Source organism: Rhinopithecus bieti, unplaced genomic scaffold, assembly GCF_001698545.2.
Source record: "Rhinopithecus bieti isolate Rb0 unplaced genomic scaffold, ASM169854v2 scaffold_2574, whole genome shotgun sequence".
Lineage (NCBI taxonomy): Eukaryota > Metazoa > Chordata > Mammalia > Primates > Cercopithecidae > Rhinopithecus > Rhinopithecus bieti.
In genome coordinates this window covers 7,333,276-7,358,948 of record NW_016804493.1, presented here as the reverse complement: position 1 = coordinate 7,358,948, position 25,673 = coordinate 7,333,276, and the positions used below count along the sequence as shown (strand labels likewise).

General features: G+C 40.1%; 1 protein-coding gene across 3 annotated transcripts in view; it reads left to right on the top strand.

The window, feature by feature from the left end:
* AP1G1 (adaptor related protein complex 1 subunit gamma 1) overlaps positions 1-21,042 on the top strand; it is an 87,122-nt gene extending 66,080 nt beyond the window's left edge. Inside the window, exons 15-24 of one of the 3 annotated variants that reach the window (XM_017868791.1) lie at positions 1,496-1,618; positions 1,842-1,931; positions 3,063-3,190; positions 4,759-4,863; positions 5,833-5,974; positions 6,172-6,298; positions 12,849-12,956; positions 13,086-13,246; positions 17,286-17,384; positions 18,913-21,042. In XM_017868791.1, coding sequence (XP_017724280.1) covers positions 1,496-1,618; positions 1,842-1,931; positions 3,063-3,190; positions 4,759-4,863; positions 5,833-5,974; positions 6,172-6,298; positions 12,849-12,956; positions 13,086-13,246; positions 17,286-17,384; positions 18,913-19,014 — 1,185 coding nt within the window. In that variant the 3' untranslated portion in view covers positions 19,015-21,042. The remainder of the gene's footprint in view (positions 1-1,495; positions 1,619-1,841; positions 1,932-3,062; positions 3,191-4,758; positions 4,864-5,832; positions 5,975-6,171; positions 6,299-12,848; positions 12,957-13,085; positions 13,247-17,285; positions 17,385-18,912) is intronic. The other 2 variants (XM_017868793.1, XM_017868792.1) reach the window with 2 other exon arrangements.
* The last annotated feature ends 4,631 nt before the right edge of the window (positions 21,043-25,673 follow it).

Here is a 25,673-nt window from a genome sequence, read left to right as displayed (position 1 = left end):
TGTTTTCTTTAGTCTGTTATGTGCTGGGTTACATTGATATTTGAATGCCTAACCAGCCTTACATACCTGGGATACATGGTCAGGGTATATTTTTTTTTATATATATTTGTTGGGTTTGATTTGCTAATAGTTTGTTATTTTTATATCTATATTCATGAGAGAGATTGGCCTATAGTTTTCTCTTATAAAGTTGTTTTTGACTCATGTGTTATTTAGAAGTATGTTCTTTTAATCTCCAAATATTTTGGCATTTTTTTGCAGCTGTCTTTGTGTTGCAGATTTCTAGTTTAATTCTGTGTGGTCTAAGAACATACTTTGTATGATTTATGTTCTTTGAAATTTGTTAAGATATTTTTTATGACCCAGAAGGTGATCTTTCTTGGTTCAGTGTTAAGTTTGAGAAAAATGTGTATTCTGCTGCTGTTGAATGAAGCAGTCTTATTATACATGCCCATTAGATCACCCTGATGCTTTCTTGTATTTAATGCACTCTGCTTTAGGGAAGGATGTAAATAAGCTGTACTGCAAATTACCTGCTTTTTAGCTTCTCACCTTTCCTTTTGACCATTTTCCCAAAATTCTTCCTCTTTGTGTTTCTTAACCATAGTGGCCTGATAAAACCCTGATCACCTGGCTGTTTTTTTCCTTTCCAAAATACACATGGTTAGGACTAGTCTCAGTCTTATAAATTAAGTCTATTGTTCTATTTAGGAATGGGAGATTGACCAAGGTTAGGTGATAAAGTTTTAAACCTTTACATCATCATCATCATCATCATCATTAGTACTAGTACTAGTAGTACTAGTAGTAGTAGTAGTAATAGTGATGGAGTCTTGCTGTGTGGCCCAGGCTTGTGTCAAACTCCTGGCCTCAAGCAGTCCTCTTGCTTCAGCCTCCCAAAGTGCTGGGATTACAGGTGTGAGCCACTGTGCCCAGCCTTACTTTTAATTTGGACAAAGAGAAAATTTTAAAAAATAAAATTTAAAAATTTCACATATTTAAGTAAGACTTTGAAGTTTGAGCTGTTATGAACCTGAGAATTGGAACCAAATTTATCTTTGAGGGTGTTTTGTAGAATTCTTCTTTTAAAAACAATAATAATAGCTGGGCGCAGTGGCACACGCCTGTAATCCCAGCACTTTGGGAGGCCAAGGCAGGTGGATCATCTGAGGTCAGGAGTTCGAGACCAGCCTGACCAACATAGTGAAACCCCATCTCTACTAAAAATAGAAAAATTAGCCAGGTGTGGTGGCATGCGCCTGTAGTCCCAGCTGTTTGGGAGGCTGAGACATGAGAATCACTTGAACCTGGGAGGTGGAGGTTGCAGTGAGCCAGGATCGCGCTATTGTGCTCCAGCCTGGGTGACAGAGCAAGACTCTGTCTCAAAAAAAGAAAGAAAGAAAGAAAAAAGAAACACACAGTAATAATAATAGCTAACACTTGTTATCATCACTGCTGGGTGTTTCTAGGGGTAATTGTCTGCATTTCCTTTTAGGCAGGAAGTTATGTTCGTGATGATGCAGTCCCCAATTTAATCCAGTTAATAACTAATAGTGTGGAGATGCATGCCTATACTGTCCAGCGCCTGTACAAAGCAATTCTTGGTGATTATTCTCAAGTAAGTACTTCATTCAGCTATTTTAGCTAAGAGGTAATTTTACTCTCAAATTTTCTGGTATATTTTTCTTCTTTTTTTCCCCCTCTCCCCTTTGGTATGTCTTTATTTCTAATACTCTAGATATGCACAGTTTTGATCTTCATTATGAGATGACCTATGATTTGCATTAAATAACTTTGGAAAAATTGAAGTCCTTAAGAAATGTTGACTTTTCTTTTCACAGCAACCTTTGGTACAAGTGGCTGCATGGTGTATAGGTGAATATGGTGATCTTCTTGTATCTGGCCAGTGTGAAGAGGAAGAGCCTATTCAGGTACTCCTTGTCACTCTTGGTTAAGTGGGGGAAAATAGTGGTTTTGGTTTTAGGAGAGTAGTGTTTAATGGGGAGTTGAGGTTGATTCCTTGAAAACTTTTTAGGCCAGGTGTGGTGGCTCATGCCCATAATCCCAGCACTTTGGGAGGCTGAGATGGAAGCATTGCTTGAGCCCAGGAGTTTGAGACCAGCCTGGGCAACGTGGTGAAACTCTGTCTCTACAAAAGACACAAATATTAGCCAGGTGTGATGGTATCTAGTCCCAGCTACTCAGGAGTGAGACCGTGTCTCAAAATATTTTTTAAAAACCCAGCTTTTCAAAGAATCGAACTAGAATTATATTGGAAAACCTGCCATTTTTTGAGATGGAACTTATTGAGCCATTGTGAGATTTTTTTTTTTTTTAAAGACAGAGTCTCACTCTGTCACCCAAGCTGGAGTTCCATGGCAGGACCACAACTCACTGCAGCCTTAATCTCCTGGGTTTCAAGCGATCTTCTCACCTCAGCCTCCTGAGTAGCTGGGACTATAGGCATTCACCACAATGCCTGGCTAATTCTACTTTTTGTAGAGACAGGATTTCACCATGTTGCCCAGGCTGGTCTTGAACTCCTGGACTCAAGCAGTCTGCCTGCCTTGGCCTCTCAAAGTGTTGAGATTAACAGACGTGAGCTACTTTGCCCGGCCCCATTGTAAGATTTTAAAACCACTTTAGGTCCAACTCCCTGTCCTAGTGGACTGAATTATGTTTCTCTTACCTTCTGGCTGATAAACAAGAAGAAATGAGACATGTGTCTATGTTCTTATTTGCACATTAAAGGACTGGCTTTAAAAGGGAAAATTGTGGCAACAACACTTGAACTCTGTATGTTTTTCTTTTCTTCTTCTGTTTCTGCCACTTGAAGTTCTAATATTGCTTCTTAGCCCCAGTGGTCATTTTCACTCTTTTACCCCACCTACTCTGTTAATAGAACAGCTTGGACAGTTACCCTGGTAAAGCACAGGTTGAGTTAGAGGCTTTTGTAATGGTAGGATTGTCTTTCTGGCTGCATCCCCTGACTTGATACCAGATTTAGATGCTTAATCATGCTACTTACTCTTCGTCGTCGTCTTTTTCCTCCTCCTCCTCAGGTAACAGAGGATGAAGTATTGGATATTTTAGAAAGTGTCCTAATCTCTAATATGTCCACCTCTGTGACACGAGGTTATGCCCTCACTGCCATTATGAAGCTTTCTACTCGATTCACTTGTACTGTAAAGTGAGTATTGAAGAAACATAGGGTGAACAAGTTTTGTAATTAAAAAAAAAACAACAACAACAAAAAAAAACTTGATATCATGGAAAATTTCAAGCATAGACAAAAGTAGAGGGAATAATAACACAAATTTGCGTTACTTATTTCTCAACAGTCACAATGATCAATTCATAGTTAATCTTTATTCATCAGCACTTTGTTCCCTTTCATTCTTTTACTCCCTTGTGGATTATTTTGAAGCAAGAAAGTTAGGGAGTTTTGTTTGTTTGTTTGTTGAGACGGGGTCTTGCTCTCTTACCCAGGATGGAGTGCATCATAGTTTACTGCAACCTTGAACTCCTGGGCTTAAGGGATCTTCCTGTCTCATCCTCCCGAGGAGCTGGGACTACAGGTGCACACAATTGTGCCTGGCTAATTTTTAAATTTTTTTGTAGAGAAAAAATTTGTAAATGTTTTAAACATTTTTAAATGTTTTCGTTTGTTGCCCAGGCTGGTCTCGAACTCTTAGGCTCAAGCGATCCTCCTGCCCTGGCCTCCCAAAGTGCGGGGATTACAGATGTGACCTACTCCACCTGGCCTAAAAGTTACGTTTTTAGAATGAGATTTCTAATACCTTTTTTTTTTTCTTTTTAAGTTGAGAATCTACTTCCCCACATAAAGGTTTTGGTTTATTTGTATTTTATATTTCATTTTGTTTTATGACAGTCTTGCTGTGTTGCCCAGGCTGGAATGCAGTGGCATACGATCTCGGCTCACTGCAACGTCCACCTCCAGGGTTCAAGCAATTCTCCTGCCTTAGCCTCCTGAGTAGCTGGGATTACAGGCGTGCACCACCATACCTGACTAATTTTTGTATTTTTTTTGGTGGAGATGGGGTTTCACCACTTTGGCCAGACTGGTCTCGAACTTCTGACCTTGTAATCTGGCCAAGGTTTTGCTTTATTATATTTTGACATGTCTTAATAGGAATACAATCATGAATGTTTTGGTGATTAAATCTTTTAATTCTTCTCTTTGCTATTTTTAATGAAGTAGATTTTCAGGTCAGTTTCCCACCCAAGCATATTTAAGGCAAACTTAGTTCTTGTAGTCTTCCTGCTTCACTTTTAAATGTGAAGTCTTATAAAAAATGGTATTGAATTACTTTTAAAATTCTGAACTGGAAGAATGTGGGGTCAACATTTTGATGCTCTGACCCTTTTGTAGATTAAAAATTATTTAAAAATTATCAAAGAAGAGAATGAACAGTACAAATTTTTTTTGTGGCAGAGTAATAGTTGGTACTTTTGTCTAGCAAAGTTTAGGGAGTGGCATATATATATGTTATCATTGCTGCAGAATGGGGTGGCATGTTTAACAGACAAAAATCTAGTGTTGCAATGAGAATAGTATCATGTGAATGTCAGAGAAATGGATGAAAATGAAGTGTTTTGTTTTTGAAAAATTATATAAATTAAGAAAAGATGAGTATTTCAGTATTATAACCAGAAAATTCTGGCTTATTAAACATCTCTGCTTATTTGTGAATTTTCTTTTGGGTATTTGATTTTGTTTGTCATTTTATCCTATAGCCGAATTAAGAAAGTGGTTTCCATCTATGGAAGCAGCATTGATGTGGAACTCCAGCAGAGGGCAGTAGAATATAATGCACTTTTCAAGAAATATGACCACATGAGGTGAGCGAAAGAAACTAAGCAATGCGTGTATATCTTAGCATCCTGACTAAATTGTCATGGTAATCCATAAAGAAGATTCATTCCTTCTGCTTTATTAATTGGTCCTCATATCCCTATTTAGTTCTAATTGCTTGACTGCTTCTGTTTTGTCCATCTTCTGTTCTGCCTAGTCTCAAAGAAATTAACTCCCTTCTTTCTTTGTACCTCCAACTCTTACATTTTTTTTGGTATGCAAAGTTTGCTTTATTTTCTATTTTATTTAGTTAAGAAGTGGGAGGCCGGGTGTGGTGGCTCACGCCTGTAATTCCAGCACTTTGGGAGGCCAATGTGGGCAGATCACGAGGTCAAGAGATTGAGACTGTCCTGGCCAACATGGTGAAACTCCATCTCTACTAAAAATACAAAAAAATTAGTTGGGCGTGGTGGCGCAAGCCTGTAGTCCCAGCTACTCGGGAGGCTGAGGCAGCAGAATCATTTGAACCTGGGAAGTGGATGTTGCAGTGAGCCAAGATCATGCCACTGCACTCCAACCTGACGACAGAGTGAGACTCTGTCTCAAAAAAAAAAGAAGTAGGAGTTGTATTTTTTCAAGACAAATAATCTCATTCAAATTCCATTACTGTTAACATTTTAGTGTTTGTCATCTTGTTTTCTTCTATTATGCAGTATCTTCTTGACTGTTAATACCTATGGATTTACCTTTCTTTCATCTCAATCTCCCTACCACTGAAATATATGCTTTGGGATTTAGCTGGACAGTCTTTTTATTCAAGATTTTTTTGTCTGCCCTTAATCCAGCCAGAAATTTAGGTCATGTATTCTTGTAATCTACCTTCTATTTTAGTGTGTGTGTTGGATGGGGAGGGGAGATGGATCTCCATGCCTGGGCTCAACATAGTTAATGGTGATTATTTTAGGTAGGGAATCTAGGTTAACTGCCTAGAATTTAACCACTTCAGATTCTTCTAGGTCTGCCCTACTTGAGAGAATGCCTGTCATGGAAAAAGTGACCACAAATGGCCCTACTGAGATTGTGCAGACAAATGGAGAGACAGAACCAGCTCCGCTAGAGACCAAACCGCCACCCTCTGGGCCACAGCCCACCAGCCAGGTAGCCAGCCTTTCACTTGCTCATCTGGGGCTTCTTATGATTTTATAGTCCCTTATAGCTTATCTCTTAGCTGAGTCCCTTTAATGTTCCTAGGTTGGTTGATGATTTCCTTCCTTATTTTTACATACTGAAAGAGCTTTGCTTTAGATGTAAACTAGACAAATAATAATGAATTGAGGTGTTGTTACCTTGTTTAGGCCAATGATTTATTGGATTTGTTGGGAGGAAATGACATAACACCTGTTATTCCAACTGCACCTACAAGCAAACCATCTTCTGCTGGTGGAGAACTTCTTGATTTGCTGGGAGACATCAACCTTACAGGTGAGGCCAGTCTGGAGCTATTTAATACCTGGGAAAAGATAGAGGCCTTGGGGAAAAACTAAACTGAACCCAGACTTTCCAGCATGTGAATTATTTGAAGATGGGAGAGGCTAAATGAGAAGCAAGAGTCAAATCTTCACAATATCCGGGTTATACGTTGTCATGCTAATGCTCTTAAGATAATTTATAGGGATTTCTTAAAGGCAAACTTCTAATTTTGGGTGAATAAATTATTCATAGTTTTTTAAGATAGAAACTACTTTCCTTGGCCGGGCACAGTGGCTCACGCCTGTAATCCCAGCACTTCGGGAGGCTGAGGCAGGCAGATCACCTGAGGTCAGGAGTTCCAGACCAGCCTGGCCAACATGGTGAAAGCTGTCTCTATTAAAAATACAACAGTTAGCCGGGTGAGTTGGTGCATACCTATAATCCCAGCTACCCAGGAGGTTGAGGCAGGAGAATCGCTTGAACCTGAGAGATGGAGGTTGCAGTGAGCTGAGATTGTACCACTGTTTACTGCAGCCTGGGTGACAGAGCTGCTGACTCTGTCTCCAAAAAAAAAAAACTACTTTCCCTTTCAAGCTCAAAAAATATATCCTGTATCACCTTTGCTTTTAGTGTCCCAAGACATGACTTCTTCTTGGTTCCTTCCCACTCATGGTTAGTTTTCAGTAGCTGTGACCGTTTGTGGAGAGAACCTACTGCCTACCTTTTATCTTACTTCCCTTCCACACTTTCTGTAATTAAAGCAACTGAAGGAGCAATCACTCATAATATTCAAACATAACTTTTCATTTGGGAATATTTTTTCTTTTGTTCATATATAACATTCATTTGTAATCGACATGTTCAGCAATATGATAAACCTGAGTCCAATACAACTTTTTTTTTTTTTTTTTTTTTTTTTTTGAGATAGAGTGTTGCTCTGTTGCGCAGGCTGGAGTGCAGTGGCGCAGTCTTGGCTCACTGCAACCTCCACCTCCTGGGTTCAAGCGATTCTCCTGCCTCAGCCTCCTGAGTAGCTGGGATCACAGGCATGCACCACCGTGCCCTCCCTAATTTTCGTATTTTTAGTAGCAATGGGGTTTCTCCATCTTGGTCAGGCTGTTCCCGAACTCCTGACGTCATGATCCACCTGCCTCGGCCTCCCAAAGTGCTGGGATTACAGACGTGAGCCACTTTGCTCGGCCTTTTTTTTTTTTTTTTTTTTTTGAGACAGTCTCACTCTGTCACCTAGACTGAAGTGCAGTGGCGTGATCTCAGCTCACTGCAATCTCTGCCACCCGGGTTCAAGCAGTTCTCCTGCCTTAGCCTCCTGAATAGCTGGGATTACAGGTACCTGCTACTGCACCTGGCTAATTTTTGTAGTTTTAGTAGAGACAGGGTTTCACCATCTAGGCCAGGCTGGTCCCGACCTCGTAGTCCACCCGCCTCAGCCTCCCAAAGTGCTGGGATTACAGGCGTGAGCCACCGTGCCCAGCCCACAACTTCTGTCCTAAATAGCAGTGTAAAGTATAGCTGAAAGGTTAAAGTGTCTTTTTTTTTTTTTTGAGACATAGTCTTACTCTGTCAGCAAGGCTGGAGTGCAGTGCANTTTTCGGTCCTTTTTTTTTTTTTTTTTTTTTTTGAGACAGTCTCACTCTGTCACCTAGACTGAAGTGCAGTGGCGTGATCTCAGCTCACTGCAATCTCTGCCACCCGGGTTCAAGCAGTTCTCCTGCCTTAGCCTCCTGAATAGCTGGGATTACAGGTACCTGCTACTGCACCTGGCTAATTTTGTAGTTTTAGTAGAGACAGGGTTTCACCATCTAGGCCAGGCTGGTCCCGACCTCGTAGTCCACCCGCCTCAGCCTCCCAAAGTGCTGGGATTACAGGCGTGAGCCACCGTGCCCAGCCCACAACTTCTGTCCTAAATAGCAGTGTAAAGTATAGCTGAAAGGTTAAAGTGTCTTTTTTTTTTTTTGAGACATAGTCTTACTCTGTCAGCAAGGCTGGAGTGCAGTGCAGTGGCACGATCTCGGCTCACTTCAAACTCTGCCTCCCAGGTTCAAGCAAACCTCCTTCCTCAGCCTCCCGAGTAGCTGGGATTATAGGTGAATGCCACCATGCCCGGCTACTTTTTTGTATTTTTAGTAGAGATGGGGTTTTGCTGTCTTCTTTAAAAGGATAATGGAGAGTTAAAGCATACCTGAACCTTGAGTAAAAAATAGACATAGGATAACAAGTTGGATGGTTAGCTAAGCTCATTCCCACAGGCTGATTTTTTTTTTTTTTTTTTTTTTGAGACGGAGTCTTGCTCTGTCGCCCAGGCTGGAGTGCAGTGGCCAGATCTCAGCTCACTGCGAGCTCTGCCTCCTGGGTTTACGCCATTCTCCTGCCTCAGCCTCCCGAGTAGCTGGGATTACAGGCGCTCGCCACCTCGCCCAGCTAGTTTTTTGTATTTTTTTTTAGTAGAGACGGGGTTTCACCATGTTAGCCAGGATGGTCTCGATCTCCTGACCTCATGATCCACTCGTCTTGGCCTCCCAAAGTCCTGGGATTACAGGCTTGAGCCACCACGCCCAGCCCTGATTTTTTTTTTCCCCTAATACAGTGGAGTCACAGAGTATAGGATTTATATCTATGTCTTAACAAAATGTCAAAATGTTACTTGTCATGTACTTATGAATCATTTATAAATGGTCAATTTCAAATCCTCAAATGCCAAAGCTATACTGGATAACTGGCAAAGAAAAACCCCATAGTTAAACCATAGCATATACTTCACCAAACATGTTAGTATTTCCATGTTAGTATATAGCCTTCATAATTATAATTTTAGGTGACTAATACTTTATCAACAAGTTTGCACTATTGTTTACTCAGTTCCTTAGTGTTGGGTAGTTTGGTTTTTTTTTTTTTTAAACAGAGCCTCGCTCTGTTGCCCAGGCTGGAGTATAGCAGCACAATCTCAGCTCACTGCAGTCTCTGCCTCCCGGGTTCAAGTGATTCTCCTGCCTCAGCCTCCCGAGTAGCTGGGATTTATAGGCATGTGCCACCATGCCCATCTAATTTTTGTATTTTTTTTAGTAGAGATGGGGTTTCACCATGTTGTCCAGGCTAGTCTTGAACTCCTGACCTCAAATGATCCGCCTGCATTGGCCTTCCAAAGTGCTGGGATTACAGGCATGACTCACCGCGCCTGACCAGTATGGGGTATTTTGTTTCTAGATTTTTCTTACCTAGTGGCCTCAACAAATATTACATCAATTTGTTCTTATTTTAGATTAATTTTGTAGACTAAGTAACTCTGAATCTGGTTAAAATTAGGATGATTAATACTTACTGCATAAGGTATTTGTGAGGCCCATTGACCTATTCAGTGCATGATACATAATAGTCACTTGGTAAATATTATTTACCTTTTCCTCAATTTATATGTTTAACTGCACAGTCATAAGCATTGTATATTATTATTTTAAAAGCCCTATTGGGGAAAATTTGGTCTTATTATATTTTATTTTTATTATTATTTTTTAAATTTTGTGGCCCTCTGCCGGACTTGACCAGCAGGGAGGGGCCCTATTATTTTTTGATCACAGGGAATGTTTAATATTTATTCACATATTTGTATTATAGATGAGGTTCCTTTCTGAACATTCTCCTTGTATCCTTAACTCATTTATTGTGGAGTCTTTTCTTTTTGTTCCTACTTTCTTGTTTTCCTAGTGTTATATGCTAAAGCAAAATGATAAAATATTAAAAAGTCTGGGTTTTCTTTCCTTATTCATAATGTGTTTTAAAGATGTTTTCCACTTTTACATTAAATTTTAAAATTTTGAATTCTAGATCTCTTAATTTATCATTACAGTTTTACCCCATTATATAGAAATTTAAGTCAGTAGAAACTCAGAAGTAGATTTAGCATGTGTTTTTAAAGGATTTGGAGCAGTAAGTTTCTGCTCTTCTCCCGAACTACCTTGCTATACTTTTACAGGACCAAAAAAAGTGAAAATTTGAGGTAGTTGGAGACCTATATGCTGCCTGTATATCTTGAGTAGCCTCTGATTTTCCATGAGAATACATTTCTAAAATAGTTTTGAAAATGGGAATTAGGGAAAATTTTCTCGATTAGATTTTTTAGACTAGGAGAACCATAGGAGTATTTGTTTGTCTACTTCATTGGTAATCTGCTGGACTGCACAAATGGTGTTTGCATTTATTTTAGCTTCTTGTGCTTGCTTAGCCATCTGTATTTCTGTTTTCTTTGCTAATTTTTAGTATGTCATTTACTTTTTTTTTGTTTTTGAGACGATGTCTTGCTCTGTCACCCAGGCTGGAGTGCAATGGCGCGATCTCTGCTCACTGCACCCTTCACCTCCCAGGTTCAAGCCATTCTCCTGCCTCAGCGTCCCGAGTGGCTGGGACTACACGTGTGTGCCACCACACCCGGCTAATTTTTGTATTTTTAGTAGAGATGCTATGTTGGCCTGACCTCAGGCCAACTCCAGGAGGTCAAACTTCTGACCTCAGGTGATCCACCTGCCTCGGCCAAAGTGCTGGGATTACAGGCATGAGCCACCACGCCCAGCCTGTCATTTACTTTTCTAGTGTTCTTTAGTATCTTTTTTCCTCCTCATTCTTGCTGTCAGTTTCTTAAAAAAAAAAGATGATATTCTAGCCTTCCTTTATTTCATTGTGTTAATGCTTTTGTAAATGGCATATTTGCAGTTAATTTCACAAGTAGTTTGAAATCTATTTAAATATAAAATACATTCTCTTAGTTTTGCTGTATTTTCTTATGCTGCTTCTTCGAATCTTGATTTCCCCCATGTTCTATGAATTATCTTCTATTGTGTGATTGTCAAGTTGTTCTTACTTGGAAAGATTAAATAAGAATGGTAATCTATTTCTTTTTCCCACCCCACTTTATACCACCCCTCACAGGGTGTGTGTGTATGTGTGTGTGTGTGTTAAAATTTGTTATACAGCATTTAACATCTACAAAATTTAATGAGTGTTTTGATCTACCTAGTTTGTAAAATAAAATATTAAGAGGGTTGATGTTCGTTGTGTATTTCCCTCTCATCCCATTTCTTTTTGATTCCAGAGGTAACTACTGTCTATCCTAAAGTAATGTTTAACATTGGTGTTTGCCATTCCTGTGCATTTCTTGATATAGTATATAGTATTGTTTTGCCAGTTTTTACCTTTTTAGACATGGTATCCAACTGAATGTGTTCTTTTCTGCACCTTTTTTTGCTAAACATTGTAATTGTGAGAATGAGTTATCAATAATCCATGTTAAGTGTATTTCTAGGGAACTCACTTTTTACTGTTGTACATGTGTAGTATTTTAGTATATCAATATATCAGTTTACTTATTATCAAGATGACATTTTGGTTGTTTCCAGTATTTCACCATTAGAAGTGTTCCTGCTATGAATGCTTTTGGATGTATCTCCTAGTGAACACATGCAAGAATTAATTAAAAGCATTCCTAAGAAGGGGTAATGGGTTTTCAACTGGGGAAGATTGTGCCCTCCAGAGGTTGGCAGTGTCAAGATATTTTTGGTTGTTACAACTGGGAGGATGCTACTGTCTAATGCGTAAAAGCCCAGGGGTGCTACTTAATATCCTACAATAAACAAGGCAGCCCCCTACAACAAAGAATTAGGAAGCCTAAAAGCTGTTACTGTCAAGGTTGAGAAACCTCAGTTTAAGGATATACTGATGTTCAACTCTACTGTTGCCAAATTACTCTCTAGATTGGTTGTACCAGTTCACCTTCCTATAGCAGAGCTTAAAATTTCCCATTGTTCCATGTTCTTGCCAACATCTGGAATTATCAGGTATCGAAATTTTCACCATTCTGATAGACATGAGGTAGTATCTCACTATAATTTTAAATTCCACTTCCATCAATACTGGTAAAATTGAACATCTTTCTGTAAGATTCCCTTTTCATTCAGGTTTCCTCTTTTGTGACTTGCTTGTTTTTATATCTTGACACTTTTAAATTGGGTTATCCATTTCTTATTGGTTTATAGAAGACAGTATCGTTTGGATACTTATCCATTCATTACTGTATAGCAAACATTTTGTCACGTCTATGGGCTCTCTCTCTTTACCATTTTTTTTTTTTTTTGGTGACAGGGTTTTGCTGTGTCCCCCAGGCTGGAGTACAGTGGTATAATCACAGCTCACTGCAGCCTCAACTTTCCAGGCTCCAGTGATCTTCCCACTGCAGTCTCCCAAGTCACTGGGATTACAGGCGCACACCACCATGCCTGGCTAATTTTTGTATTTATTTATTTATTTATTTTGTAGAGACAGGGTCTTGCCATGTTGCTCAGACTGTACTTTTTCTTACAGTATTTTTTAATAAACAGAAGTTGCTTGTTTTAAAGTACTTGAGTTTTTAGTTCTTTCTCTTTGTGGTCTGTGCTTTTTGCATCTTGTTTAAGGAGTCTTTTCCTCAACCTGAGATTGAAGTAATTTTCCCTATAATTTCTTGGTAAGCTTTGTCATGCTGTCTAAGGTTAACTTTCCATTGAAATATTTCCTTTAGGTGCTCCAGCTGCTGCTCCTGCCCCTGCCTCAGTCCCACAGATATCCCAGCCCCCCTTCTTGTTGGATGGGCTTTCATCACAGCCTCTCTTCAATGATATTGCTGCAGGTACGATGACTGTTGTTACCATCATTACATGGAGCACTGAGTAATGAGGTGGTTATTAAGAAAAAGAAGTAATAATTCTGCAAGCATTAGGCTGACTACAATAAGACTTATCTCCCTGTACTTTCTCAGGCATCCCCTCCATCACAGCATACAGTAAGAATGGCTTGAAGATAGAATTCACCTTTGAACGGTCAAATACCAACCCCAGTGTAACAGTGATAACGATACAGGCCTCCAACAGCACAGAGCTAGATATGACGGACTTTGTTTTCCAAGCTGCAGTACCAAAGGTACTACAATGTCTTCTTTAGATGTTTCCTTTGATTAAAGATTGGCTGATTTTTTTTTCATGTGTTTGGTAAAGGATATGTTTTAATTTTTACAGACTTAATTCAAACTAACAATAAGTTACCTATGGTTCACGGAAGCATATCATTTTAGTGAATAATTTTTCCTAGGTTACAAGTATTCTGATGGTTAGTATTGTAGGATAAAGAAAAACAATTCTAATAGTAGTGAGAGCAGAATTCTACGAGGTGATCAGTTAATGCTCAGGGCATTGAGGATAGGTTAGGCTTTAGTAATACAGTGTTAAAGACCTAAAAACATAAAATCTGGCATAGGATGAAAGTTAAGTAAGATGAGAGACTTTGTCTATCTGGTATTATCTTCTAGTTAACCAGATCAGAATTGAAATTTTTTGTGTCTTGATACGTAAGTGAGAGAAACATTCCTCCTTCATTAACATCCAATTTATTATAGATATAGTAACTGTTTTTGTGAATCAAAGTTTGGTTTACACCAAATTTTAGTTTAAGGATATTTATGTTCATTTTTCAATAGTGAAAAGTCTTGAAGCCGGGTGCAGTGCCTCACGGCTGTAATCCCAGTACTTTGGGAGGCTGAGGCAGGCAGATCACTTGAGATCAGTAGTTCGAGAACCTGGCCAACGTGGTGAAACTCTCGTCTCTACTAAAAGTACAAAAAAAAAATTAGCCGGGCATGGTGGCGGGTTCCTCTAATCCTAACTACTCGGGAGACTGATGAAGCAGGAGAATCGCTTGAACCCAGGAGGCTGAGGATGCAGTGAGGTGAGATTATTATGCCACTGCACTCCAGCCTAGGTGACAGAGCGAGACTCCATCTTAAAAGAAACAAACAAAGAATTCTGAATAAAGAAAAGTTGAGAATGAGGAGTGGGTAGTTTTTCTTAAAAAGATGAGACAGTAAGTATTTTAGGCTGCTATCTGGTCTTTACTGGTACTCAGTTCTGCTCTTATAGTACAGAAACAGCTGTAGATGACATGTAAATGAATGAACATAATTCTGTTCCAATAAAATGTTATTTGTAAAATCAGATGTTGGGCCATTCTTGGCCAGTGGGCTATAGTTTGCCAACCACTGGTTTAGACTGCACTAACCTAATCTTGGCAGTGGCATGTGAAATACGGCATTTAGACATTCTGACAACACACTTTTGGAAACTGAGGATGTTTTATTTGTTTGTGGGTACTGCTGATTTGCACTCTTTTTTTATTTTTTCCCCATCCTCTGACTCTCATGCAAGCTTCTTTGCTTACACTTTGTAGGAGCCAGAATAATTTAGATGTTTAAGAAGCAGTTAGCTGGACAGGGTGGCTCACACCTGTAATCCCAGCAATTTGGGAGGCTGAGGAGGGTGTATTGCTTGAACTCAGGAGTTTGAGACCAGCCTGGGCAACATGGTGAAACCCCATCTCTACCAAAAATACAAAAAATTAGCCAGGCGCGATGATGTGTGCCTGTGGTCCCAGCTACTCAGGAGGCTGAGGTGGCAGAATCACTTCAACCCAGGAGGTGGAAGTTGCAGTGAGCCAAGATCGTGCCACTGCACTTTAGCCTGGGTGATAGAGTGAGACCCTGGGTGATAGAGTGAGACCCTGTCCAGAAAAAAAGAAGGAAAAAAAAAGGGGGAGCAGTAGTGTCAAGTGGTGAAAGACCACTAATGAACTCTAGAGCCATTCTGTTTGGATTTCAATACTAGTTGTATGACATGAAGAAAGTCACTGAACCTCCATGCCTTGGTGTCTTCATTTGCAAAGAGAGTGGTGATAAAGATAGCTACTTCCTAAGGTTGCTTAAAGGAATAAATAAGTTTTTTGAATTAGGCACTGTTTGAAGCACTTTTCATCTGTTCCATGCTCAGTATATTTAGGTGCTGCAACTTAGGTTTTATACTTGTTACTTTAGGCTGCTGCTCCAGTGACTTATCACCTCTGCTATTAAAACATGACCTTATTTTTGGTGGTATACTGTACAGTGCAGTATGATAATGTATTTTCAACTTAAAATGTCATATTTTATAGGTTCTACTATGTACTATTTTTGTGTTTTAATGTTTCTGAAATTGGGGTATATTTTAAAATTGATACCTTGTCATAATTCAATGGGCAGCATGTTTTCTATCTCAGGGGTACATAAAATAATGTTGTGAATTACAATTGATGGTATCTTACATTTAATGAAATATAGTAATGAATAATATTTTAGCTTATATAATTTAATGTGGCAGTAGAATTATGAATAAGACCCAATATTTTTATATATAAAAAATTTTTTTTTTGAGACAAAGAGTCTCGCTGCTGCTCACCCAGGCTGAGTGCAGTGGCCGGATCTCAGACTCACTGCCAACGCTCTCGCCTCCCGGTGTTTCTGCCATTCTCCTGCCTCAGCCTCCGGGTAGCTGGGATCTCAGGCGCCCGCCACCGTCGGGCCCCGGCTAGTTTTTTGTATTTTTTTTCAGTGAGGGACGGGGTTTGCACCATGTTAGCCCAGGATGGTCTCGAATTTCCTGACCTCGTTGATCCGCCCGTCTCGGCCCTCCCAAAGTGCTGGGATTACAGGCTTGAGCCACCGCCGCCCGTTCCCTTTTTTTTTTTTTTTTTTTTTGAGGATGATCTCACTCTGTCACCCAGGCAACCCAGGCAACCTCCGCCTCCTGGGTTCAAGCAAATCTCTTGCCTCAGCCTCCTGAGTAGCTGGGATTACAGGCAGGCGCCACCATACCCGGCTAATTTTTGTATTTTTAGTAGAGATGTGGTTTCACCATGTTGACCAGACTAATCTAGATCTCCTGACCTCAGGTGATCCGCCTGCCTCGGCCTCCCAAAGTGCTGGGAATACTGTGCCCAGCCCCTAGTGTAATATATCTGTACATTGAGAGTGAATCTTCACTCTTGTAACTTTTAGCCCTAGAGAAGACTAGTGTCTCTCTCTCTCTTAAATATTTTAAAAGTTTAATCTACTTTAGGAAAGATTTTCAAATTCTAGTTTATAGAATAAGTACATAGTATAGTATGGTTTACCTAGCTTGCCCTATATAGCACTTTTTTTTTTTTTTGAGATGGAGTCTTGCTGTGTTGCCCAGGCTGGAGTGCAGTGGCACAATCTTGGCTCACTACAATCTCCGTCTCCTGGGTTCAAGCAATTCTCCTGCCTCAGCCTCCCAAGTAGCTGGGACTACAGGCATGTGCCACCATGCTCAGCTAATTTTTGTATTTTTAGTACAGATGGGGTTTCATTGTGTTGGCCAGGCTGGTCTCGAACTCCTGACCTCGTGATCCACCCGCCTTGACCTCCCAAAGTGCTGGGATTACAGGCGTGAGCCACCACGCCCGGCCAGCACTTTCATCTCTTATTTCTATAAGTAAGCAAATAATCCCTACCAGCATTCAACAAAGTAATAGTGTTTGGCTTATCTAGGTCTTTTGCTGTATAGGCTGGTTCTGCAAGTCTTTCCTTTCCTTCTGTCATGTGGAGAGGAGGCTCTGACACATTCTAGATTATGCAGGTTTTAAAAAACAAAAGTTCAAGTCTCTGGGTCCCAGTCATCCAATCACACAAAAGCTTAAAAGCTCATAGCTGGTGACCCGTATGTTGGTTTGCTATTTTTGGAAAGCTTTTCTTTTGGTTTCTGCCTGTTTTTTAAGCCAAAAGCACCCATATTTTACTTGCATAGTTGAACAGTTACTATTAAGTGAAGTTGCCAGAACAAGAATTGGTCAGCTTCTGAAAAGAGGTGGGCTAAAATTCCTTCTGCCAGAAAGGAGAATGTGGTTTATTGCTAGTGGTCATGATCAAAGAACTGAACAGTGGATTTTTACAAATACCACAGTGAGTCAGCTCACGTGCTGTGAATTCCTGATATCTAGAAAACAAGTAGTAGGCAAAACTTAGTAGTAGTGAAATCTGTTACTTGACCCATCATCTGGCTGTTTAAATGTTTTTTGATATCTCTGACCTAGCATTGTGTATTTCTTTTTCTGAAGAGTGCCCTTTGTTCCCCCCTAGACATTCCAGCTGCAGCTTTTGTCTCCTAGCAGCAGCATTGTCCCAGCATTTAACACGGGGACCATCACACAAGTCATTAAAGTTCTGAACCCTCAGAAGGTGAGTAGCACATTTGTAGCCAGTATCTGAGCTGAAGTGTAAGCATATTTCCTGAAATAAAATTCTGCTTTGTTTCTTTCTTCTGACTCATAGTTAGAGAAGAGATCAATGAAAATGCCTGGTCTAACTTCCTTGCTCTTTTGTAAATAACAAATGGAACCCAGAGCCATCAGATGGCTTAGTGGCATCTTATTAAAATGCAACTTCAAGAAAAGCTAGATTAAAGGTCTAGTTTTTGGGGGGTAGGGGAGAAGCTTAGACATTTTAATTTATACACAAGTTGAAATCTGAGGTAAGAGCATTTGTTGAAACCAAATATCTACATTTACTGCTACAGTTATTAAGAATGAATAGCAAAAATGGAGGCATTTTAAATGAAGCAGCCAAATGAAAAATAGCTTTAGAAACTGAAATTAAGCAATATTTTATTATCTCAAAGAAATAAACTCACCTTAATAGTAATCAATTGGTTTTCAAACAGTTTTTGAAAATGGTTCAGAGAATTTCTTTAATAGAGCTCTACTAGTTGCTCATAAATAACAGTATACTTTCCTTCTCTTATAACACTTGCCTTTTCTCTGCTATTCACTATATTTTGAGCATCTGCCTCTATAGTACAAGCACAAATTCCTTTGACCATCTGAAACAAGAGTAAAACATTTCTTAGTGCATTTGTATTTGAAATCTGCCACATAAAGTAAAAAGTACCTAATTGAGTTCTTTTAAAACTACTGTTGTTACCTGTGAGTTAAGTCATTTTTAAACATTGTATGCCTTAGGAACAAAAGGCACATTCACATTTACTGTAGGTTTTTCAGATAAAGCAACAGTATATCTGAATGGAGAGCATACGATGAGTATATGTTCATCTCATTTTTTAAGAGACTTGGATACAAGGTTTGAATCTTTTTGAAAAGGACTCAGCAAAATGTTACTAGGAAAATGCTTCACAGTGGCTCACGCCTGTATTCCCAGCACTGTAGGAGGCTGAGGCGGCCGTATCACCTGAGGTCAGGAGTTCGAGACCAGTCTGGCCAACATGGTGAAACCCCGTCTCTACTAAAAATAAAAATATTAGCTTGGCGTGGTGGTGGGCGCCTGTAATCCCAGCTACTCTGGAGGCTGAGGCAGGAGAATTGCTTGAACCCGGGAGGCAGGGGTTGCAGTGAGCCAAGATCGTGCCACTGCACTGCAGCCTGGGCAATAAGAGCAAAACCCTGTTTCCAAAAGAAAAGAAAAAATGTTCCTGAGGGGTTCTGTCCTTTTAATGCAGTTCAAGGATTAAAGCTAACCACGTGTTCTGGAGATGTGCTTTCTCTACTTGGTGGCATGATGATGTTAGCTTCTTGACTGAAGCCTAGAGTACTGGGTGTTTTTTGTTGTTGTTGTTGTTTGCCTGTGTGTCATTCTTAACAGATAGCTTTACTTCAAGTTTTGACCTCTAAGATTAAAAGTCTATTTGTGGGCTGGACAGATGCTGGAGATTTTATTTCAATATATAATTTGCACTTCTCTTTTCCTCTTATAGCAACAACTGCGAATGCGGATCAAGCTCACATATAATCACAAGGGCTCAGCAATGCAAGATCTAGCAGAGGTGAACAACTTTCCCCCTCAGTCCTGGCAATGAGGGTTTGGCACCATTCTCATTCTTATCCCACTCAATCAAAGGAACTCTGGGAAGGAGGTTGTGATTGCTGGCAAGTCCCCCCACCTGTACCACGGGCATGAGGAGCTGAAGAGAACTGCTGAGGAGGATTTTCCTAAAGTTACTGCTGACCTTGAAGCATTGTTAAAGACTAATGTCCTCTCCTCCACTGTTGAGGCTGGCTGCTTCTGGAGGCTACTTTGCACTCTTCCTCTTCTTCTCCTTTTTCCGCACTGCTCCACCCCTCCCACATTTACAGCCAGAATCAACATTCCCTGGGCCCCTGAGGAAATAAGCAGCTGGTCTGGAGGAGAGGACTGCAATCCATGGCGAAAAACACTCACTTTGTCTCTGCAGCAAAGAGTTGCCCCTTCTTTCTACTGTTGTTTCTCTGTGGACTGGGCAAGGTGGGGTATTTATTCCTCACTAGCTGGGTTACCATCTTCAGGCGCTTTCAACATCTGGTATTCAGAATGGAAATGTAATAATGGACATTAGGGAGCCCTGCCTTTTTCTACTGGTTCCCCCAATGTTTGAAAGAGGCATTAGGCTCCTGGTAGCCTATTCTGTGCATTGCTGTATACACACAGACACATGTATGTTTGTTATCAAGAACTGGTCAGACCTTGCGAGTTTTTGTAAACACTGGACAGATGGAGTTAAAAAGAGCTTTTGTTGAGATTTGGCATGAAGGATATGGTGCTCTATTTGTAATAGAAACTTCCAAGGCTCTTCCAGCTTCCCTTTCGCTCCATTCTTTAGCTGTAGTCATGAAGTTTCCATGATACTCAAAACTGATTCCCTTTAAAATACAAAATGGTCACCTTCTAAAAGATATATTCATAGTTATTAATGACCCTGTTCCCACCGCAAATTTTAAAGTGCTCCTAAGCCCATAACTTGCCTGTTTGAACTATGGTAATGGGTGGAAGAGGAGTTCACCAGTTTTAAAGATCAGACTCTGTATCAAAAGTACCTTTGCCCTTAGGAAGAGTGAGTATTGGAGTGATCTGTTACTCCAAACCTCCCTTTTTATTTCCTGAGCCTGGCTTGGACCTTGGCATTCCGTTTGAATTCCTTCTAACTGGAACATTTGTGTTGTATCTGTAACACTGGCACTGAAATAAAGACCACACGGTTAAAGAAATCTTTCCTATATTGTACTTTATGGTGTTGGAGTGAAGCCTTGTAGCTTCCATACCCCTATGTCAGAGGAGGTCTTACAGACACCATAGGGTAGGAATAACCTTTCCTCAGTCTGAGAAATTGGTCTCTTTTAAAAGACAAATCTCATGAGTATCCACATCAAAGACTTGAGCTTTTTAAACTAGTGAGAGTGCCAAGTGCTTTTAAGAAAGGACCCATGTGTTATCAAACTTTGAAATTGAGTAGCTGGAGTGAAGTAGAGGTGACTCTCTCTGTGGTACACGTTGAATGTACTATGTACGTTCAAGTATTCAGGCGCCATGTCTTATATACTGAAGAAAGAAAAAGTGAGGCCCACCTTGCACTTACAATGTTTGCAATTGTTACTGTATTGAATACAGTATAATGACTACTATGGCTTCAATCTTAAACCTGGAAACAAATACCTTTTTTTTCTCCTTCATTTCACCAAGCCTTTACTTAAAATCTTCAGTGTCTTGTCAAATCTAGCTCTGTATCAGATGCTGGACTATTCCTAACATTTGACAAACTGGAGTTGAACTAAAGGCTCCACAGGGGAAAGTTCCTGGTCTGATTAGGATGTATGAGCAAGATCTGCTAAAACTTACTCCAGTGGGTAAATGGTTGACCGAGTCAAAAACAGGATATTATCTCCTGCATAGTTTTCAGTAATGTAAGTGTGGACTAGTGCATATTTCAGACAACTGCTCTGCCTGTGCAATGAAAAATAGCCTTTAAGGGTTTCTTTGCAGACTGATTTCTTTGGATGGATACTTAATGCTGTGAAACATGATAGGATTAACATAATGTTGGTGGATTTCTTGAATAGAATTTGTCTTAACATTCCTCTTTGTGTAGAGGCTTTATTTTCTCTCTTATATTTGTAGCTAACCAGCTCAGGTTTTTTTATTTGAACTGGGTTGAATTTCTGAAGAAATCTGTTCAAGACCATGCTATAAGACACTGTCAGCTAATGGAGCTGGGAAGGGTCTACTCTGCTGACAAAGCATTTCCTTGGGTGATCATAGTTTTGAGGTAGAGTTTATGATCATTCATAGCTTTGTCTAGAAGGAGTAAAATATCATGGCCTTAACACAAAGGGTGCTGCGTAGAATATGAATTGATTTCGGAATCTGAACACAAGCACCATACTGAAGGACTAGCAGCCAAATAACTGCCTAGGATACTGATGGTTGTGAAGACTGTTCCAAATGATTGGATCTTTGAAAGCTTCAGCGTGCCTTAGTTTCTAGGATCAGAATTAGTTTTCCTCTCACTTGGCCTTGCAGCTTAATGGAGAAATGTTTCAATTTCTGTGAATACTTGCACATTTCAATAATTCCTTTCCCGAGTATAACCACTCAAGGGGGAGCAAATTGGGATGGATTTACAACTTCAGAGGCATTGTGAGGAAAGAGCGTTTTCCAAGGCTATTTTAATAACCCTGGGGTGATAGGCAGTGAGCCCTCACACACTTTGACAATTTCACATGCACTTGTACCTCATTATTTCCCTCTTCAAGAGTCGATTTATTCTAGTCTGTGCCCCATCCCGGGGAATCCTAAGGGAGAATTAATTCATCTAAGTAATCTCAAAAAACTGTAGGAAGGGTGCTCTCCCAGAGAAGCTTCTCCCATAGTGCTTTGGTGCTGTTTCCTTGAGGTGGTTAGGACAGTCATGGAAGTTTTAGGCTGTGCATAGTGATCATCTGTTAATTTTAAGGTCTTTCTCATTTAAAGAAACATTCCTCAGTGTAACATTTGTGGGGGATTCTTTCCTCTTGCTGGTTTAAAGGTGTGATTCGTACTCCTTGTTTGTCCCATTCATATATGAAAATAGACTTTTAAAACTGTCCAACACTAATGATTTCTATAACATGCTTCCCATTTTTTTTATGTCGTAGAAGAGATTGGAAGTTAGGGAGTACTGCTTTCAAGGTTCAACTTCATTGTCTTCTGCATTGGAAAATATTTGGGCCATCAGAACTAGGGGAAAGGAGTTTGAATGTGTATATTTTTTTCTCGTGAATGTATTTTAACCACAGTGTCCTAAACTGAGAAAGCTAGAGAGGAAAAGTGGGTGTTCATGAACTTTGTGGTTGGGAGAGTGGTTTTACATGTCTGTGTATTCATGACTTTCGGAGTGGGGAGGATCATTGGAGAGAGAATTGCACAGAAAGTCCTGAAGTTTAAAACACTTTTGACCAGCTTTGGCTCGGGAGAGTGGGGCTGCTTATAGAACTGGAAGTGAGTAACTTTTCAAGCAATATCAGTGAGTGGGTCCCATTGACAGGGTTCCAGGACCTGGAACACTTTAACAGAAGGAAATGCTGAAGCAGCTTGCACAGTTGCTTTACAAACTTCCAAGACGCTGATTCTGGCTTCAAGATGGAGCATTGGAGTTGGTTTTGGTTTTTTTTTTCCTCAAAGAACCTGCGGTTGCGCTTTGTGTGTTTTGTTTTGTTTTGGTTTCTATTTGGGGCCCCATGGGAAAGAGCTTCTGAACTCTTTCCTTTATGAACTCCCACTGTGTTCCTATAAAGTCCCTTTTCTTTCATAGTGTTGTAAGTTACATTTTCATTATGCCCCATCACATCTTCTTTACTGTAAAATATTAAGAAGCTGTTTCCAAGTGGGACAGCTAATGAAGCTCTAATTATTGCAGACATATTTTGAGATGTAAAAAAAAAATTTAAAATTAAATGATAAGTCTTAGAGGCGAGTGAGGAATAAAATGGATGTAAACATTTACATGGGATGCATTAGAATTCTGCTGTGTGTATTGTCTTTTGGTTGAAACAAATTATGAACAGTGACTAATAATAAAAGTCAATACTCAATGATTTAAAATTTGCTTCCTTGCTTCTTACAATTGGATTAGAAGACTTAGACGAATTCTTATTCCAGAGGTTGAGCTAAACTTACTGACCTGTTAGTATTCCTTTTACACATAAGTCTCACCAAGAGATGAATCTGAAACACTTCAAAACTTGTGGTAGTTAGGCGTGGTGGCTCACGCCTGTGATCCCAGCAGTTTGGGAGGCCGAGGCGGGTGGATCACCTGAGGTTGGGAGTTCGAGACCAGCCTGACCAACATGGAGAAACCCTGTCTCTAGTAAAATACAAAATTAGCTGGGCGTGGTGGCGCATGCCAGTAATCCCAGCTACTCGGGAGGCTGAGACAGGAGAATTGCTTGAACTCGGGAGGTGGAGGCTACAGTGAGTTGAGATCATGCCATTGCACTCCAGCCTGGGGTGACAAGAGTGAAACTTGGTCTCAAAACAACAACAACAACAAAACTTGTGTTATAGACACTGAAAAGTCCTAATTGCAATTGGACATTTTAACTATAATATGATTAGTTTCATGCTTAATCTTCTATATAGGTGAACTCTCAAGGCAGAGAAATCAAGATGAAATGTATATTAAGGGTGGTTTGGGTTTTATTTATAAGCTGTTTTTTGTGAATTGTTCACGTGTACCTGTGGCTGGGCAGAGGAAGGCTTGACCAGTCAAAATGAGCTATATTTCATGGTCTTTTATATGAACTGTGTATTTTGTATATATTAATCTTTGTAGAGTTGTGGTCTTACTGTGTTGCCTAGGCTGGTCTCGAACTCTTGGCCTCAAGCAATCTTCCTGTCTCTACCTCCCAAAGTGCTGAGATTATAGGCGTGAGCCACTGCACCTGTCTTATGAACTCGTTTTGTTTTTTTAAGACAGAGTCTCGCTGTGTCACCCAGCTGGAGTGTAGTGGTGCAATCACTGAACACTTCAGCCTTGACCTCCTTGGTTCAAGCAATCCTCCCACCTCAGCCGTTCTAGTAGCTGGGACTACTGGCATGCACCACCATGCCTAATTTTATATATTTTTTTTCTTTGGTAGAGACAGGGTCTCACTATATTGCCCAAGCTGGTCTGAAACTCCTGGGCTCAAGTGATCCACTAGCCTTTTGGCCTCCCAGAGTTATGGGATTCACGCGTGAGTCATCGTGTCTGGCTGCCAACTCTGTTTTCTGGAGGTTGGAAGCTTTAGATTTTCTGTTACTCTGATGATCCCTGACAGTCCCTTGACTGAGAGAGGGGAGGGTGTGATAGTCCTGATTGAAAAGGAAGGGTGTAGGCCCTGGCAGTTATCTAGTTTATGCAGAAGTGCCCTTTGGTACTGTTTGATAAGCAACATTTCTATAATCTTATGTATGAGTTAAAATTCATAGTTGTTTCTAATATTAAATTTATTTGGCACCTTCATGTAATATAGAGGAAAATATAAAAGCTACAATAGAAAAGTTTAGCTAATAATAGACATTTATTTAACAATACAACAAATAAGCTGGGCGCAGTGGCTCAGGCCTATAATCCCAGCACTTTGGGAGGCTGAGGCAGGTGAATCACAACGTCAGGAGTTTGAGACCAGCCTGGCCAACATGGTGAAACCCCGTTTCTACTAAAATACAAAAAATTAGCCGGGCGTAGTGGCGGGCGCCTGTAATCTCAGCTACTCGGGAGGCTGAGGCAGGAGAATAACTTGAACCTGGGATGCGGAGGTTGCAGTGAGCCGAGATCACTCCACTGCATGCCAGCCTGGGCAATAGAACGAGACTCCGTCTCAAAAAAACAAACAACAAAAAAACAATACAACAAATGGTATTCAGATTTGAATTTCAATTCAGAAGCAAAAAAAAAAAATTAATTTTATCATTTTAAGGGTTTTCTATCCTATATCCTCTCCCCAGTTCAACTGTCCCCATATTTGAACAATACCAAAATGTTCACGGAAAAAAATTTCTCCAAACTTTGAAGCTAGGTAAATACTGCCTGTTTATTTGGAACCAAAATTAGGAATATCCAAATCTGTTCAACCTATTGGTAGAATAACAGGATTTAGGTCTAAAGATGACTGTGGATCACTGGAGTAGGTACTAGATACAAATAAATATAAGTCTTTTATGGTTCCTCTCCCAACGTCTGATAGGAATGAGCTTTCCTTCTCCAGACTTCCCATTTTGTAGTGAAGATCTGGAAAAGCTCCTGGCATAAAGAATGTGTGTGTGTGTGTACATACCAGAGAGATGGAGAGGGGAAGCACAGCTGCTATAGGAAGGAGACAGGAGAGATCCTGATGACTTCTGTCTCTTGGCTTGATCTAAACAGTGAGTTTTGTAATGATGAACCTGCAGTGAGGGCAGATGGATTTTCGCATAAAAAAATCCCAGAGGAATTTATTTTAGGGTTAGTCTCAGCTGTTTACCATTTCCAGAAATTGTAGTTACATAACCCTTGGCATACATAATGCACACTGCCTTGAACTGGGGAGAACATCAATATGTGACCTTTGAAACAAAGTATAAAATGTTAATGGCACTACATGATTTGAAAAAAATCAACTGGTTGTCACTACTGAATTGGATCTTAAATCATGGGAACCATTAAAGGTAGTTACAGCATAAATTAGCCCCTGAAACTTTTGGATG